The sequence below is a fragment of the Hippocampus guttulatus genome, chromosome 6, assembly GCF_054856545.1.
Source record: "Hippocampus guttulatus isolate MCC_2025c chromosome 6, RoL_Hgut_1.0, whole genome shotgun sequence".
Lineage (NCBI taxonomy): Eukaryota > Metazoa > Chordata > Actinopteri > Syngnathiformes > Syngnathidae > Hippocampus > Hippocampus guttulatus.
The window spans coordinates 7,707,313-7,726,958 of NC_141266.1; the positions used below are offsets into that span (position 1 = coordinate 7,707,313).

The 19,646-nt window shown below is 42.4% G+C and overlaps 1 protein-coding gene across 3 annotated transcripts in view; it reads right to left on the reverse strand.

The window, feature by feature from the left end:
• Window positions 1-19,646, reverse strand: part of klhl32 (kelch-like family member 32) — a 38,389-nt gene that overhangs the window by 855 nt on the left and 17,888 nt on the right. For 2 of the 3 annotated variants that reach the window (XM_086113057.1, XM_086113058.1), the window contains exons 5-11: window positions 18,858-18,956; window positions 15,250-15,465; window positions 8,756-9,482; window positions 8,562-8,594; window positions 7,424-7,482; window positions 2,745-2,937; window positions 189-283 (exon numbers count right to left, since the gene is read on the reverse strand). In XM_086113057.1, coding sequence (XP_085969183.1) covers window positions 189-283; window positions 2,745-2,937; window positions 7,424-7,482; window positions 8,562-8,594; window positions 8,756-9,482; window positions 15,250-15,465; window positions 18,858-18,956 — 1,422 coding nt within the window. The remainder of the gene's footprint in view (window positions 1-188; window positions 284-2,744; window positions 2,938-7,423; window positions 7,483-8,561; window positions 8,595-8,755; window positions 9,483-15,249; window positions 15,466-18,857; window positions 18,957-19,646) is intronic. The other variant, XM_086113059.1, reaches the window with a different exon arrangement.

The following is a 19,646-nucleotide window of genomic DNA, read 5'->3' on the forward strand; positions in this document are numbered from 1 at the left end:
TGTATTGTCAATGTGTAAAGATGTCAATGTCATAATGTCCCCCCCACAAAAATACACACACACACACACACACACTTTTCTCTTTCTCTTTCTCTCTGCCAGACACCATGCACATGCCGTCTTGCACCTTAGTGGCTGTGTCAAGGAAAAGGGATGAAAAGTTTCAAATGTTAGAAATCCTCCCTCACCTGAATGCATGCCAAAGGCTCATTGGTCCAAATCGAGTACCCTCCAACCACATAGATCCTGTCATCATGGACCGCTACTCCAGACTCATTCTGACCTGAGAAGGAGAAGAGCTTGAAATAGCCAAGCTGAGGACACTCCGAAAGTTTTAACTCCCTCACAAGGTATCAGCCAAAGTTAAACAGAAGACAGGGCACACATTGGCGGAGGGAGGTGTTTGTAAAACCCAAACCCACACTTTGCCAGACATAACATTGAGGACACCTGCCATGTACTACACAGTTACAGCTCAGGAAAAAAGAAAATGCGGGGGCAGAGAAAGGGAATGAACCAATCGAAACTTTCAAGCATTGGAAAAGACAACGAAATAAAGTAGAAAGCATGTTTTATACTGTATTGTATGACACTCAAGCTGTTGCTGGATTGAGTGCTCTTGATAAATATCAATTTGTTGCCATCTAAACATGACTGAGGTATATTTCACTCTCAATCGTAACAAAAAGACAGTGCCACAGTAGATGTTGACAAGAGAATTATTATCCAATGAGTTTCAAATTCAAGTGAGCTAAGGGTGCCAACTGTGTGCTTACAGCAGATACAGTAAGTCAGGGGTAACTAATGTCGCATGTGAGGACTAGTACTAAATTTGATTTGATTATGTATTCATTTATTTGACACTGTCTTGTTTGACCGTATTTGCTTTTATATTAGCCCCACAATTTATAGGCATTTATGCCCAGTCATCTCTTTCTGTCCCATGCCTCAATGTGTTTGTTTGATATTGATATACAGTATATTATTCCTAAAGGGACAACCTGCAAATATGAATGCAAACTGGGAAACTAAAAAAAAGAATTGTCCCTTGTTAGATAAATAAAGTTGTCTCAATCTGAATTTAAATGAGTGCCATTGCTTGGTCGTGTGTAAAACAAACAAACAAAAGCAATAATGATTTCTTTTAATTACATTTAAAGTGTATGAAACGAAAAAACAAAGATCTTGTTACTCTTGGCTATGGGCGTCACCAGTGATGAGCTGTGCCCAAGAATCGGGCACGGACTGGCTGGTATGGCCCGAGTGGGGGAAAAAAATAAAACATATTTGCTGGGCAGTTGTTAATATGTCGAAGCAACCACCCACTGTGTTTTCCTCTAATGAATAATTTGCGACCTACTCTCAATAGACATTCACTCCCTTTCACCTCCCCTGCCGGGTTGGTTGTATGTCCAGCGACGTTGGCAGATGGGCCCCACCGCTGACAGACGGCTTAAATTGGTCTATATCGACATCGCAACTTCCATTGCAAAGTCATTGCAAAGACAAATTGGGCATCTGAGAGCCCCCCTACTAGCCGGCTTGTTGAAAGTACGTGAGGCAAACTTATCAATCAGGGCATGCAAAAAGAACACGAAAACCCCCAAGAGGATGAACAAAAGAACAACGCAATGGTGGCAAGTGTTTTATATGTAATATAAAAAAGTAGTACTCTACTAGTACAGTTTGTCTAAGTCTCACAATGTTGACTGCACATTATTAGTTCACATATAACATTGCAAAACCTGATCACAACCCCATTTTCTTTTTCTGTCAGCTTGGTCTGTCCAAAGTGGTGTTATCGGTAATTTGTGTTTGGAAACGAAAGATGTACAAACCTCCTGGAATGTTCTGGTCAAGGCTAATGTTACATTAAAAAAATGTTAATGTAAAGAATTGGAACTGAATTCGGGACAATTCAACTGTTCAATCAGCCTACCATGCATGGTTTTTTTTTGGGAATGTGGGAGGAAACCGGAGTACCCGGAAAAAAACCCACACAGGCCCGGAACAGAGAACATGCAAACTCCACACAGGGAGACTGGAGCTGGAATCGAACTGCACTGTGAGGTCAACACGCTAACCACTGGATCACCGGGCTGCACGTATATTGTCCATTACAGAAATTTTCTTATGATTTGAAAAATATATATATCGCTCTGTCACAATACAGAGTGGCCTGCAGACCACTGGAGTAGGGACCGTGCCTCAGTCGAGCGTTATGCCGAGCAACGCCACTGCTCTTGGCTCAGGTCTCACACTGATAATGAGTCGTGTTTATTTTTGTGTCGGGTGTGTTTTGTTCAGTATTCTAGGCAGAATTTTTAGATATTATTGCATAGAAACATGCATTCAGGTGCAAAACAAAAGATTGTGCCTCCCCATTAAATGTCCATACGAGATATTGAAATATCTGTTGATGATTGTGGCTTGCAGTGGTGGAAAGCTGCACAAATATTATTTGCATCTCATGCTAAAAAATGAGGTAATCCAATTAGTGTATTCATAATTATTTTGTATTACTGCACACCACATTCAGAGTATTATTAAATTAGTACAATTACTCATTGACCATTTTACATAATTAAAGCAGAGGTGGCGCGTTTCACACAGCTCTTGTGTGGGAGGTGAACGCTAATTTGAATAAGGACTGACGCAGGCCTTGTCCAACATCAGCAGTAAATGCTCTGCATTCCGCTCCACTCCTTGTGTCTGTTGTTGTGGGCGTTCTCCACTTTCCCCACCTGTAAGGAGGCTGAAGGAGCAGCGGGTCCACTGGTCCACGTCTAGGTTGTAGGAGTCGATGTGGCGCACCAGAACTCGGTCGTTATTGTAGTCCAGGTCATTCCCACCAAGCACGTAAAGCTTCCTTCTCACCGCAGCCATCACGTGGTAGACACGCCTCTGCAACATTGGACTGCGTGCTAACCACTGGTCCTAAAGAAGAGGAGGACGTGGAGAGTGAATGAAGGGAAGTGAGGAGAACCTCGCGTGGTGGGATGCCTCCAAGTGGCGCGAGGGGGGAACGCCGGGGCTCTTGGGCCCCAGTTGCGGCTAAATGCCCAGCAGCCGGCGGGGGAGGAGGTGGGGCCTCACCGGAAGGTGAGGCGCCCAGGGCTCACCCCGCTGGAACGGAGGGAAGTGGGAGTAGCCGCCCCACAACCCTCCTTAAACAAAAATCAGGCGAGGGCCCTTCCGGGGCCCGCACTGAGTGTGAACCTCGCGGGGCACCAGCGAGAGTCGTACCGGGTGTGGGACCCGGGAGGGGGGGCAAGTCCCTGACGGGGGCCGATTGCCCAGGAAGGAAGGAAGTGAGGAGAAGGAAAGTGATGGGAAGGAGGCATGGTGGACGAATAAAATTAATATATGCTTAAATCATGTCTGCTTGTTTTTAAGTGCACATTTTTATCCTGTGTTTTAAGCTCTTGTAAAGTGTCTTTGAGTATGATGAAAAGCACTTTCAAATAAAATGTATCATTATGATGATTATTATTATTATTATTATTAATATACAGGTATACTATCCTGTGAAATTGCCCCCTTCTTGATTTTTGTGTTCTTTGCATATTTATCACACACAAAGATTTCAGTTCATCAATCCAATTTTAATATCACACAAATACAACCCAAAGAAATACAAAATGCAGTTTCTAAATGCCAATTTAATGTATAATGTAAAATCCAAACCTGCCTGCCCCTATGCGTAAAAGTAATAGCCCCCTGAACCTAATCATGGGTTGTGCCACCCTGGCAGCAATAAGTGAAATCAAGATTTAGGGATAGTTGGTGATGAGTATTTCACATTGTTGTGGAGGAATTTTGGCCCACTCTTCTTTGCAGAATTGCTTCAAATCTGCCATATTGAAGGGTTTTATAGCATGAACTTCCCATTCAAGGTCACACCAGCATTTCAACTGGATTCAAATTCGTACTTTGACTTGGCCACTCCAAAACCTTATATATTTTTAATTATTATTATTATTTTTTTTTTTGCCATTCAAATGGTGTGTTTCGGATTGTGGTCCCGCTGCATGATCCAAGACCACTTGAGTTTGAGGGCACAAACTTATTCTCCCTCAGCACTTTGGCAGAAAGCAGAATTCATTGTCCCATCAATCACAGCAAGTTGTCCTGGTCCTGAGTGAGCAAAGCAGCCACAGACACTGCCATTATCAAGCTTCGCTGTTGGCATAACTTTTTTTTTTTTTTATCAAATGCTGTGCCATTTTTACCCCAGATGTAACAGGCCATACATCTTCCAAGAAGATCAATTTTTGTCTCATCAGTCCACAGAATGTTTTTCCAAAACTCTTGAGGATAATCAAGACGTCATTTGGCAAATGTGGGATGATCCTTTGCGTTCTTTTTGGACAACAGTGGTTTTTGGCTGGGAAATTTCCCATTGGATGCCATTTTTGGCCAGTGTCTTTCTTATGCTAGTCGTGAACACTGACCTGAACTGAGGCCAGTGAGGTCTGGAGTTCTTTGTGTGTTGTTATCGGTTCTGGGTGCTTTTGCAACCTCCTGGATGAGTCGTCGTCGCACTCTTGGAGTAATTTTAGCTGGTCGACTTCTCCTGGGACTTTTTTTCAAATTTCTTCTCCAATTTCTTTGGATGGTGGCAAGATGTGTTTGTTTATTGAGATCTTATAGCCTACTTCACTTTGTCTGACAGATTCTATTTATGTGATTTCTTAATTCAACAACTGTTTGAGTGTTGCATGTGAAAATGAACTCAGCTGAGTAGTTAGTCATACTTACTTTGTGATTTAACAACGAGTAGGGGGGCAATTACTTTTTCACATAAGGACAGGAAGTTTTGGACTTTTTTTGTGCCTTAACAAATTAAATTGGCATTTAGAAACTGTGTTTTGTATTTCCTTGGGTAGTCTCTGTGTGATATTAAAATTGTTTTGATGAACTGTAACCTTTGTACTTAATAAATATGCAAAGAACAAAGAAATCAGGAAGGGGGCAAATACTATTTCACAGCACTATACTGTACAGTTTGAATTGGGGATGATGTATGCTCAGGTTACTAGATAAATAATGTGGCACTGAAGGTCGGCTTTGTACTAATCACTTCCCTCCGTATTTCTAATCGCATGTTTTAGCCATTCCATTTTGGACAGTCCCTGCTCATTTCACTAAGTGTATTGAAGCTGATTTTGTGAGAGAGCGAGAGAAAGAGAAAGAGAGAGGGCTTGATTGAGGCAAAAAAAAGTGTGTGCGCCTGTGTGTGTGTGTGTGTGTGTGTGTGTGTGCGTGCGTGTGTGTGTGTTGACATGTGGCCATCTGTTGTGGGTAAAGTGGGGGGCGGGGGGCTGCTGTCGCTCTGGCAGGTGAATGTAGATTGGTGGTGAATACAAATGAGCCTCTCTCGTGCCTCCCTCCCTTGCTTCCCGGCCAACATGAACAAACATAGACCCATATGGATGTGTGCCTCACTTGTAAACATGGCGCATACCACCACATTATGTGCAGCCTTAGAAAGATGCAGAGGCCTTGTTAACAACTGGCTCATATGCATACACAAACACACACTGGATCGCACTACATTCCATTGTAATTGGCTGCGTGTGACAATTGGACGTAAAATTATTTTTGACTGAACTGCAGTTTTATTTCATAGGACAATCATTTTCAACCACTGTGCTATGAGAGATCACCAGCTGCGCTACTACTACGATTACTACTACCTCACTACTATTATGACTATTACTACGACAACTAATAATAATAATAATATATTAGAAAAAATTCTCTGTATGATGTATGCACTCCACAGCCAATGACAATCACAAGAATAATCAAATACAGTAATATCAAATTAATACTTCTCTGACAAAACTGAGCATTATTGTCTTAATATTGGCCAAATTTTCCATACACCTCTTGTCAAATGGGATCATAGCCCATATAAGAGAGGCAGAACAACTATCAGTGAGTCTTTTTTTGGCATCAAATCAACTGTAAATTTTGTGAACCTGGTCAAACGTGCTCTCTCTCCTGCTAGCCTGATATTTTCCTTTTCGTCATACAAAAGGGAAATTGCATTAGAAACATTGTTTGTTGTAGCATTGCTTCTTGGCCAAAGCCTGTTTATTTACCTTTTAAATGATGGCACATTTGGAAGGAATAAGCATTTGTGGGATGTGGTGTGCGCCCATGAAAAAATTTACAAATGTTCTCAAACAGCTTGTTTTGCTATTGCCAGTGAGGCTTCTTTTGTGCTTTTGCTCGTGTCTCCAACATGTGCACTGAAACCTGAATGTCAACAAATGTTATGTTCAGCAGTGAGTCCAAACCCTGCCTACGGCAGTTGGATCATGGGGGTCAAAGTGTAGAGAAGACTTAGAGAACTGATTGCTGCACCGACTGAATAACATCTTTCGGTGAAGGCAGTGTGATGGTGTGAAGCGGAATCTCCCTCACTGGAAAAACAACGCTCGCCATCATTGGAGGCTATCTCAATGCAGAGATATCAGATTAGTTTTTTCAACCGGCGTGCAATTCCACAGTATGGAACCATATTCAATCCTCCAATAGGATAATGCTCGCCCCACAGAACAGGGTTTATCAAACACGACCACCGGAATTTGGGAGGGAGAGGATAGAATGGCCTCCCAGCGGTCCTAACGTCAACCCCTTTGAACCTTTGTGGAATCAGCCAGGGTGTGCTGTTTGTGCATGTATGACAACCACAACCACGTTGACGTTGAGTTACAAGAAATGCAGGTTGAAGAAAGGCACGCCAACCAACAGCAGTGTTTAACCAACATGAGGAGCAGGTGTCAGGCTGGCTGTGTATGGTTCTTCCATATGCTACTGAGGCTCCTGAATGTTGCGATGAACGAATGGTAAAATTGCCAATATGTTTTTTTCCCCAATTTTTTTTCATTCAATCCATCAAGAAAAGTCAATGGCAAGAACAAACTAAGCTGTTTGGCATTGTCAGAGAAGATTTGGTATGATTTTCCTGGGTGCAACCCTCATCTCACAAATGCATGTTTCATACAAATATGGCACCATTTGAAAGTGTAATAAACAGGCTTTCCAACATTATAGGACTTGCCAAGAAGCATTATTACAACAAAGAAACTATCTACCAAACATGAGTGTATTTGCGCTCTGTTCATATTGATAATATGAGCAAAATACTTTTATGTAAGTTTAATTGATCACTGGCTAATTTAGCTTTTGAATGAGAGTAAAGCGGCACAGTGCTGTAAGACTGTTCTTCTTAAACTTCACAAACGCAGTTATTTACAAGGTTGGAGCCATTCCCGTCTAAAGGGCAACATTAATGAGATTATATGAAGTTGCTGTCTTGATGTGTTGCAACTGTTTGGATTGAAATGAGCAAGAAAAACTGTACCACAAAGCCACTTCTTCCACCACTGTGACAGTAGCAAATGGTTACCTGTTCAGGCTCATATACCATCAGTCGATTCTGGTACTGAGCTGTGTTTGTCACCCCACCTGGGAAACAAAATAAGTAACACTTTTATCAATAGCAAATGATACAAGGGACAGTGTTTTCACATGCACTGTACTGTATCTGTACTAAAGTAAAAGGGCATGTGAATTGTCCACTTTAAAGGGGCCATATCATGCTGAACAACGTTGTTTTTTATATTTTGGCTACCGTTATTTAAAAATGCTAATCTCTCACCAAAAACACCCGCAAATTGGTGTTTTCCTCTCTTCACCCATTTCGGAGCATTCCTGCTTATTCCTGCTCTCAAAACCACCAGCCCCTAGCAATCAAAGAAAACGAGTGGCTCCTCACTTTTCTACATCACAAAGTGAGGAGCCAACCCCAATACCACCCCCTGCACACCAAACACACAGCCACTCTCTCCAAAGAGGCAACCGTGAAACACTTTCATTTTTGCACTGGAGCCGGGGAGAAGGTCCTTTCACACAACAGGCCCCCTTTCAATTAAGTGAGAGGTCTCCAGCCGCCCGAGCGGAGCATCATTACCTCTCCAGCCCAACGGTGGTGGCTTCGGACACCACACAGTGACTCAGAGGGGCGACCAAATTAGTGACAGCGAGCTCGAAGTGGTGTGGGGTGTGTGGGGCAGTTTGGGACTTATGGAAAAGCAGCACTAGTCTGCCTGATGAGAGATAACAACGGGTCATTACAGTTTTGTGGGTGGTGTGCACAGCAGCCAGCTTTAGGACAATCTCATGAAAAGGGTGCGACAGCCACAAGGGCAGAGGTGGGGTTTTAGTGACCAAGGCGTCTTACTTCCGGGTTAGAAAGATAACTATTACTATATAACTAATACTGTCACTCAATATTTCATAAGAAATTAGATTGCCATTGTGCCAAAGCTAATATATAATCATGCATATGCTATAGTTATAGAAATATAGTTTTGGAAAGCTTAAAAATAGCATGATATGGCACCTTTAAATTCCCAAGCAAACATGGAGGGAAAACACTTGATCGGCTCTAATAACTTCATAATGTGATGGTATTGTATGAAATTTTAGAGTATGTCGAAGGGATTCTTACTGTACATTTATCCAGAGGCTCATCATAAACTCACCCAACTGTACCTTGATTGACTTTACTTGTTTCACTGTGGTACAAAACAGAGCTTTGCATTGGTCTTGTCACAAAAGTGTTGGTAATATTAGGATTATTTTTGGATCAATTGTTTGACTGGGAGACTGTGTCTTAATACTTTTGTCAACAAATCATAATATACATGTAATGTTGTGTATCGCCATTGGTATTTACCTGAGACCCAGAGCAGGTTTTCAGCCACACAGCCTGCGTGGCATGAAAGTGAACGGTCGAAAGGCTGCACATACATCCACTTATTCTTCTTCGGACAGTAGCGCTCTACTGAGGGAAGCACCTGCCTCAGCTCGTTCCTGCCACCCACTGCGTAAAGGTACTGACCCAAAGCTCCCAGTACAAAATGTTCTCTACAAGCCTTCATGGAGGCTATCTCAGTCCAGCGGTTTGTCCTGGGGTCATATCGACAAGCGGTTCTAACTGCACATGTCCTCCCACTGGTGTGCTCCATCTCCCCACCCACAACAAAGAGAAAGTTCCCCATGACAGACACACAGTGGTGGCTGCGCCCAGTAGGCATGGGTGCCAACTCGCTCCAATTCGAGCCCCCTGCCACACGGGCGTGCTCCTGCGCAGCCGGATTGAAATAACGTAGCTCCCGGACTCTGCACACCTCACGCTTTCTTCCCCCGGCTATGTAGAGGGTGAGTGACTGGAAACGAGGCCTGGTGCGGGCTGACTGGTGAAGGGGCTGTGCAAAGGTGCTGTGGTGATAGTCCAGGGCTTCATCTATCAGAGCAGCAACAGTGGAACTGGACTGCACCAGAGGGTGGCTACAGGCTAGGTGGTGCAGAGTTGAGACGTCCATCAGGCCATAGCGGATATGTTGCAGAAGATCCTCAGTGTACTGGTACCGGCAGTCGTGTTCCAACCACATGACAACAAACTAAAAAGGATAACACAAAAAGCGTGATGAAGTCTCTAATGATATGTAACAATTTAGACACAATTGTGAAGCAAAAACCAAAGTAAAATGTAACTCATCTATTTTTTTTAAATTAACATTAGGATCAGCTATATTGCCATTTGTTGCTGGCTGTTGTATAACTTATAACAATAGTATACATAGAGAAGAGGCGTACAACTGCATGAGCATAACGGGCAACAACAATGGATGTCCATGCAAACACAATAAATCCTCAGCAGCTTGTACAAAACCTCACTCAGTCACTTGATATCTCCCTGCGACAGGCTGCTTGACTACCTCACAGGAAGACCACAAAACAGGCGAGTTGGCAGGAACTTCTCTTGACCCATCCCATAGAGCACAGTGCTCCCACAAGGGTGTGTGCTCAGCCCACTGCTCTTTATGCTACCAACCCATGATTGTGTTTCAACCTACCGCACCAATCACAAAAGTTTGCTGACGGCATGATGGTGGTGAGCCTCATTACCAATAATGATGAGGTCAACTACATGAAGGAGATGAGCCAACTGGTCCCAGTGGTGCAAAAACAAAAACCTCTTCCTTAATATAGGGACAACTTAAGAGATGGTTGTAGACTTCAGGGGACGTCATTCACAGCAGCTCACCCCTCATGACTATTGATGATGTTGCTATTGAGAGAGTGAGCAGCACCAAGTTCCTGGGACGGGTCCTGGGGGGATAACCGCCGTCCCATGCCCCCCCCCCCCCCCTCCCCGCCAGGCAGTGCACATCATGCGGCCATCCCATGTTCCCCGTCACATCAAGCCCCATACACATCAGGCCGAGCCACGTCCACATCAGGCCCAGCCATTGGGTGAATGTTGGGACTTCAGGGATCAGTCCCTCGAGGGTGGGGTACCGTCATGGATCTGTTTGTGACCTACAGGTGGCACTGTAGGACTCCTCCTGCACACCTGCTGGTCATTGTGTCATTAGTTTTCTGTTAAAAGGACTCCCTGTCCGACCAGTCAGTGTCGGGTTATTGCTTGTGTGTTGGCGTGTACGTCACTGTCATGGATTTGTGTTTGTATTTCTGTCACGACATGTTTTTTGCTTATGCCATGGGTTTTTGTTTGTCTTGGATTTAATTTTTTGAGTGTTTTTTTAAATACATTTTGTTGAGTCCACTCTTCCTCTCCTGGGTCCTCTATCACCACTCACGAACCATGACAATAGCAATCAGATTGGATACAATGTACTGTATATACAGTATAATACAGTATAATAGCCATGACATGGCTGTAATCTTGCTTTTTTCCTATTATACTATGTATACAGATGTATTGTATTGAATAGTAAAGAAACAAATATTTTGGTACAAATACGTATTAAAAAATACTCTTCTGGTTCAAGCAAAATGTACTGCACAATTTGGTCTCAGTTGATATCCATTGCAATAAATATAAGATACGCTAGAACATCAGTGTGAATGACTCTAGCGCCCATGAAATACAGATACAGTAATTAATTATTACCGGTCGTCCTTTAGTGGGGAACTTCAAAACAGCATCAAGGCATAAACAAAAACAGTAAAAGAAGGCGAACATACTGATTACCAAATAAGAAAGTGCAGGGGGGGATTCGAAGGGAAGAAACAATGGAGGACTTCTAATCCTAATTATTTTTTAGGATACCTACAGGATATTATGAAAAACTCATTCAAACCAACACAACATCCCAAAGTCAAGACTGTAAACATCCACGGGCACCCTCGTTTGTTTCATGCGGGTAAACTGGGTAATTGAACTTAAGAGCTGTGGAAGGTTATTTAGTTGCTGTGAGGTATGGATGTGGGCAAGACGTCTGGGGATTACTGATTTCATTTTCACGTAATACAAAGTGATTTTACTGTGAAGACAACTCAGTAGACTATTGTTATATGCAATATAAGTCACAATTGCGTCGCTCTGGAGATGAAATGGGAAACCTTGTGCTGGGTGCGGGCATAAATCATAATTATCTTGGCCTTAGCTTTGCTCTCCTTTCAAACATCACTTAAAAGTGGAAAACTGAAACAAAACGCTCAAGTGAGGATTCCATCATTTTGTGGTGACTGTACTGTCTTTGCCGTCGCTCACTCTGCTTTTCTCCTCTTGACAGCGCTGAAGTGACAGCATGCGTGCTAGTGTGTGTGTGTGTGTGTGTGTGTGTTTGGATGGCGGCAGCTTACTGTGAAGGTCACGCTGCATCACACAACTTCCTCGGGGCACAGAATAAATCAACTCCTTCCGCTCCATGCTGAAAGAGCAAGTGCAAGTGTGTTTGTGTGTGCGTGTGTGTGTGTGTGTGTGTGTATAAAAAGGGTAAAGTGAGGGACAGAGATAGTGAGGGAGAAAGGGGAGGGAGGGGGGTTAGCTACATGAAGGCAGAGCAAAGGATGGCAAGACAGAAGAGGGGGGAACAAAGCCAGAGAAAATGTGATTTTCCGAGCGTGAGACTCTCTGAGAAAACTCACGTTGACAATGATTGACAGCTGAGCTATATCGGTCCGATATTGGTGTGCACAGTCCCCCTACAATTTCGGACGATGGCCCTCTCTTCCTGTCCGCTTCCGTCTGATGCTCAAATTAACCTTCTGGGCGCAATGAAGGAGGCCTAAAGCAGCCTAATCAGAGACTGATTATGGCGGCGGCGGCTGGTTAAGGGGTCAGCGTAATTGTGCCATCAGAGGCCTGATTGTTTTCAATCAGACGAGCGGGCGACTGACAGCTAGGGGATTGGGGCCCTGATGGAGGCACGGAGGGCCTAATCAGAAAAGAGAAGGGGAGAAAGAGAGAAAGGGAGTGAGAGCGGAGGAAGGCGGGAGGGCACACGGGGGGGAGGCTGATTGGCGCAAATGAACAGTCAAAATGGCAAGTCCTCACACCGCACAACCGCCTCACGCCACCGTCTACGCACACACCTTGACACTTCATCAGACAGGCACACAAGCCATGCTAGCTTGCTTCCATGCGCGCATGAATGAATGGCAATCAATCACATACACATTCAGAAGAAATACCACTGTGATTGCAGGTCAACACAAACAAAAATTAAATGAGATGCAGATGGAAGTGTTTAATTTGTTCCGTTAGCAGTGCGTTTTTCCTTCTACTGTATCCCTCAATTCCAGTTGTGTATTTTCTAGTTGTGCGCCAAGATACAATTCACCTTAAGGTAAAGACTGTGACATTGGCATACATTTTTATGCGTCATTGGTGCAGCTTCATCCAGTGAATGAGAATGTGACCAGGTGATTCCCTTCAACATCATTGTGGTATTGGGAGTGAATGAGTTTAATCCTTCATTTCTATTGTCAATCACCGTACATCATCTTTGGTACTTTATCGGTAGACTCTTATACACCCCATCCAAATGTATTAGAACAGGAAGGCCAACACCTTTATTTTTGCCGTCGACCAAAAAGATTTTGGAACAAAAATGTAGATGAGAAAAGAGATCGAAAATGGAGTTTCATTTCCATGTGTTTCTATCTGAATCTGATTCACATCTTAGAAGACTACCTTTTCAGGTGTACAAAATTACAGCAAAAGATAATTAAATTAGTCTGAAGTCAATAAATTTGGCACGGAGCGAGCAGTTAGCACATCCGCCTCACAATTCTGAGGGTGGGGATCCAAATCTGGGCAGGAGGAAGCAAGCTCTCCCCATTCTTGCGATATCTTCAGGTTCTCCATCTTACGCTCACATTCCACCTCCTTTGGTCAATTGTCCTCCGGCGTGAATGTGAAGGTTTGTTTCTGTATATGTGCCCTATGACTGACTGGCGACCAGTCCAGGGTTTACCCCGCCTAGAATGGTAATTGTTGAGATTTTTACAGTTCTGATTCCATTATCGATTCTGTTCATTGATTTAATATTTTAGCGATTCTCTGAAAGATACTTCTTGGGGAAAAAAGAGACTGAACAAGTAGATTAGCATCCACTTAGTTTTATATCGTAATTAAAAGACACATTTTTAAAAGTAACCTGACCTTCCAAACCCAACGGTGTGGTCTGAAGAGGTCCACACCCAAGGACTCTTGGATGGGGTGCTCTGGGGGCCCCAGAAAAAAAAAGTTATGTATATTATTCTGTAGAAATTGACAAAATACAACCTAGCTTATTCTTTGGCAATTACATAATAATGTCCAGAAAGATTTCAACACTCATATGATATGAATATAACTCGGGCAGCCGGTGACAAATATAATCGACTCAAATCCAACTGTGGTGTGGGAGCTCTCACTGCCCTGCCCTCGGTGAAAGGTGAAGCTAGCGGTAGACTGGACCGAGAACTGCCAGCCTCTGAGCCAATAGGACTCTGTCTCTCGTCACGCAGCAGGTTCTACAATAAGGTCAAAATGGCACTATCGGAGTTATCTGGAGTAGTGACAGCAGAGGAGGTGGCTCGGTTGCCGCTGGTGATGGGCTGAGCAGTCCGGAGCAGATTGAAAGCACAACTGTCATCTAAAAGTGATTTCAAGCTATGGGTGCAAAGACTTTTGCATATTGGTCGTGTTTCATTCAACCTTAGAAGAAATATTAATACAATTTGCAAGCTGTCCTGCAGTTATCCTTCCTTGTAAAACATAAACAAACTTACGAGCGTTTGGTGCCATGTTTATGACTAGCCACATTAATAAATTACGTCGCTACACAACGTGCATGGTGACGTCATTCATCCGGCTCTCAACAAGAACTGGTTTTCGATTCTCATCCCTAACCCAGCCAAGGCAGCCTGGATAGGTTCAAGCTCACCTGCGACACTGGTGAGGAAAAGCGGTGTTAAAAATGGATGGATAATGGATGTATTGAACAAGTCTTTATATAATATTTATATGAAAATCCTTTGCCTGAAATATTTTGCAAACCTCTGCATTTCTCACCACAGCCATTCAGTGAGCAAATGAAATCTGAGGTTCAGGATATGCTGCGCCCCAAAGCCATTTACGATCATCTTTCAATCTGTTGGCCTCAAACTCTGCCATGATTGTCGAAATCATTGATTTTGCCAATTCGTAGTCTCGGCTGAGCATTGTCGGGGAGACTCCTTTTTTGAAAGTGAGAGACAATGTCAGCCTTCACAGACAGCGGGATTTGCTTCCAATTACCAGACAAGCTTTCAGACCATGTGCTCAGGACCGCGCCTTGCTTTCGCAAGTACAGTCAAACCACGGTTCATTGTAAAGTAGGCCTTTTCACTATTTAGTGGGAAAATCTGGCCGTTATACTGAAGTTTATATCAAAAACGTGTTCGTTGTAAGCAAAATTGGCAAATGGAAAATGAATAACATGAAATTGGAACTTTGAAATGTGAACGTTAGAGGGGTGAAAAGGTAAACGGAGTACGCTGAAAAGAGGTTCAACCATATCTTCAACCGTATCTTCGTGTTTGTGTTTTGGATTCAAATGTAAATACACGAAAAAACAATCTGAGCTGTTGTCTCATCTTCATATTTTAAAGTCAAACTCAAATGTTTTCTACAGTAAAAATACTTGACAGGAGACACGATTGGGCCTCCAGATTTTCTTATCCATCTCATTTCCTTACATATCCTGCAATTTGAAAAATCACAACTTCAGTCTCCCATCACTCCCGGATGGGAATGTCGGGGAGAGCTACCGCTGATTCTGCAAAATGTTTAGTTGAAGGTTCTATTACTAATGACAGAAACTCGGAGTGTTATTCAAAAACTATACGCAAGAACAGTATCTCAAACAAATTTAGGACACGTTTCCATACCTTCCATATCTCTTCTTCACTCAGCGAGGTGAGACGGTCGCTCTTGAGGACCTCTTTGAGAAGGCGGAATGGCAGCTGCAGGACGTCCTCCTGCCGTGTCTGGCTCAGCTCAGACAGGTGACCAACCAAGAAGCCCACCACAGCCTCCTCCAAGGAAGGAAGGTGAAAGAGATCGGCCACACGGTACAGCTCCAAGTAGTTAACACTGTTCAATTCCTGCAGACACGCAGAGACACAGAGTTTATATTCCGGGAGTGGGACCGTTGATGCCTATGCAAAGAAAAACGGACTCAACTTCAATAAAGAATAGTCTAAATTCTTTTGTATGATAGAAGGTAAGCACTTGATGAACGGCCATCTTTTACTTGGCTAAAACATTCTATTAGTGTCCAGTCAGTACAACACACGCCAATATTACAGTCACAACTAAGTTCTAGTTAACAAATGCCACACATTCCCATTTGCCAAACATTTATGATAGAGCGCATGTGCTTTATCAGACAAGCCACAAATGTGCAGTTTTTACATTAAGCGTAAGCTGATTTCAATCTCACAGTGTAATGAAAAAGCAGTGAGGGAGAAAGGCAATAAATGTGAGAGGAAGGGGGTGGGATGGGGAAATCCAAGTCGTTTGAAAATGTGGAATACGACTGCCACCTTCTGGCATTGGTGAATACAGCAGTGTATAGCCTGAATGTTCAACAGGGCTGTGTAGTCCCTCGAACGACACAAATCACGTACATATTCTGCACAGGATACATTACATACACACACATTTCAATTAAGATTATTTCATTTCATTTTAATCAAACAATTAAACGAGAGTTATGATGATTGGTGTATTTTTAAATGAAAGTACTGTACGCACCAAGAATGGTTTGGATCAATTAAGTATTCGCTGCGCATCATTATTCACAATTATGGGTGGAGGTCATCGTGACACGCCACTCAATCTGAATTTTAATGCCATGGCAGGTAATCAATAGTAATCATTTGACCTCACCTTCTACCAATACATCTAATGCAGCATCTGGTACAACGTTTGTCATGTAAATATGCATACGTGCGTTTACTGTTCATAACATTAATAAACAATCACTTACGCTCATCTGTTTACAATGTCAAGGGTTGGTCATCTGTTGCTCCATAACGTTGTAAAACCACCAGATGGCTCACGAGAGCAACGTTTGCCATTGAGTGTTAAACATGCTAAACTACAGTTATATATTTTAACGACGTGACCGGCGTTTTTGGATAAAATTACCTTGTACTCACACGCAAATATTTAATGTGGGAATTTAAAATGGATGTTATGTAATCGAGAGGCCATTATGATCCCTACAGAAATGGTTCAAGGATGGGGAGAATAACAGTGTTTGAACAAGTACTGAATAAGTACCCACACTTAAAGTGAACCTCTAGTGGACCATTTTGAGGTATTGATGAGTAAATAAAGTTTAATACATATCTGGTGGGGTTTTTTTCTGTTTTCATTTTTGTGTAGACCAGTTCTGTCTGATGTTTCCGTCCTCCAACACTCCTGATTCAAATTCTCAAGGATCATTATCAGGCTTCTCACAGCTTGCTGATGAGCTGATCATTTGATTTAATGCATATTTGTGTAATGTTTTGGATAAGATTACATTTGGTTTTGTTCCATGGCGCCCTTTTGGTTTTCCGCTGTTCTCGTCATCCGGGTCCCTTGCGTTTAACCAATCAGCTCCCTCAAACCTTTGTGTCTTGTCCAGGTGTTTCTCGTCGTCTCGTCACTTTGCTTGTATTTAGTTCCCTGGGTTCTGTCAATCGTGGTTGGATTGTTGTGTGTGTCTGTGTGCTCCTGTCATATTTTGTTCCGGTCAGAGTTTGTTTCTTTATTACTATGGCTTCTTGTGGTTTTCAGAACTTTGTATTTGTTAATGTAGTTTTTTCCAGTGTACCCCTGCAAATGTTTTTGTTAATACATGTTGTTCAGCGCAGCCTGCTCCTCCTGCCTCCCCACTTTTTGGGGTCCTCTACCTACCACGGGCAAAAATGACCATTTCTGAAAGCCATTGACGAAGCCAACCTCCACAAAATGTGCCTGAAAAGTGGAGCTGAAATTTTTCGAAAAATAATTTAATTTCTCATCTTCAAAGAATTCAAAATGAAATGCATCCTCCTCCTCTAAAAAGTGAGCAGGTGTATCGAGAGGAGTTTCATCACTCGCACGTATTTAGAAACTGCCATTCTAGTTTGCATCCGTAATTATCAAATACATGCTGAGTTGTCAACATAGGTTACATTGATTATTTTCTGGAAACGTACAAATGAATGCAGCATCCAGCGAAACAAAGCGAGCAGCAGGAGTTCGGACCAGGGTTTCTCCTGTGGACAGTGACGTCTCAGTGATAGTCGGGACAGTGATGAGGAATACGTTCGTTAACTAGTTGAAAAAAAAGTTCGTGAAGTTTCAGCTTGTTTGTGACATTTATGGATGTAACTATACAGAGCCACTCAATAAATATAAATGTCTGCTCAATCCTAAAGTGATTTCTTCTTTCTCCATCTTTGACCAATTGTGAGGGAAAGACTGTACAAATGGGTGAAATGCAACGTTCTTCTGTGCCTCAACAGCTGCTTTTGTGAGAATCCACAAATGATCTGAAGTGACATGCTCATGCTCCACACTGAATGTTCATTTATATGTATTGGGAGTAAAGGGAAGTGAACTTGTGTTTTGTGTTTATAATGTGTGTGTTTTATAGTTTGTAACTGATTTATAATAGCATAGCAAAGGTAATAGTTGTAACTCCTGAAAACAACATCAATAAATAATCTCCATACGTGAGATGGGACCAAGTACTTGTTTACGTTATTGTTAATAAGATGCATTTTATCTACATTTATATGTATTTTATGTACGATACACACATTTACATTGTCAACTTCACTTCTCATCTGTTTGAAACCAAAAAACCACACCCAATGCTTTTTAATCATTAGAAATAAATTCAGGGGTCAAGGGATTGTCGAACTAATGTTTTTTTTTTAATTGTGTGAATATTTTGCCGCTGGATGCTGTTATTTATTTTCTTTTATTTTGCTTTTGCACTTGCCCCCAAAATTGTCAGTATGTGCCTGCACAGAAGAGTGGATATATTGTATGTAATCCGTAGTGTGTGTGTGTGTGTGTGTGTGTGTGTGTGTGTGTGTGTGTGTGTGTGTGTGTGTGTGTGCTTGCATGAAGCTGCTTTTGGCTTTTGGCTTCCAGTGGCTTAAGGCTTCATTGCCAGTATTTGCAAAACAGTCTCTGTTGGAATCAGTTGCATTGTGGGAAATGCACTACATATTGACAATGAATAAAGAATGTAAGGGCGGCACGGTACATATAAAACAAAACGTGGTTATTTTGAGTAGTTGAGCAGTGGAACTTTTCTATATGCATTTGAAAATTAAAACCGATGAGAATACTCTTCTGCACACTGGGTCAATAAGAAAACAGACAGAAGCACATATTTTGCCTCCAAGTAGATTAAAAAATGTGGCCCAGTACATGATTTAAAATTTGTGTGTGTGTGTGTGTGTGTGTGTGTGTGTGTGTGTGTGTGAGATAGAGGAAGGTTTGGTACCTGGATGAGGTAGTGGGAGCAGATGCTGAGAAGTTCCAGCAGCTGAAGGTGGCTTCCAGCAGACAACACATCCTGGATCACTGTTGGCTCCAGTACAATCTGCCCACAGGAAAACACAACCTTTGCCATATATGTCAATGATGTCATAATAACCCCTAAACCAGAGGTTGTGATAAACTGGGTTCGATCGAACCCTCGGGGTTCGGTGAATCGGTCTCAGGTGAGACGGAGCCTCTGCCATGGAGGGTAAGACATATGTGACTCAAGATGTCAATTAGTTATGACACACCAACTTGGCCATCACTGCCTGCAGATGATCACATGACATTGCTTGTCCAATCAGTGCTGTGGGAAATTTAGTTTGCTTAGTATTCAACGTGTGACTGTCTGTATAGTAAAATTAAAACAAATAAAAAAATTCTATCTATCTATCGATCGATCGATCGATAGATAGGTATACTTAGCGCTTGAAATGTTATTTACTTTTTTTCTGTTTTTAATAAATGTTTTTTTAAACATCTTCAATTTGTAAAAAAAAATAGTATATTTATTTTTCGCTAATGAAGGGTTCGGTGCATGTGCATATGAACTGGTCGGGTTCGGTACCTCTAAGAAGGTTAAGATCCATTGCCCTAAACCAATAACACCTTTTTACTGTATGTCTATTTCGGAGGGAAAAAAGTACAAAATGGATGCTTTAACTCAAACAATGCAAAAGTTACAGATTGATGTGAAGTGACTCACCTCCCAGACACAGGCAGTAATCTCCCTTTGCACGGACAACGCATA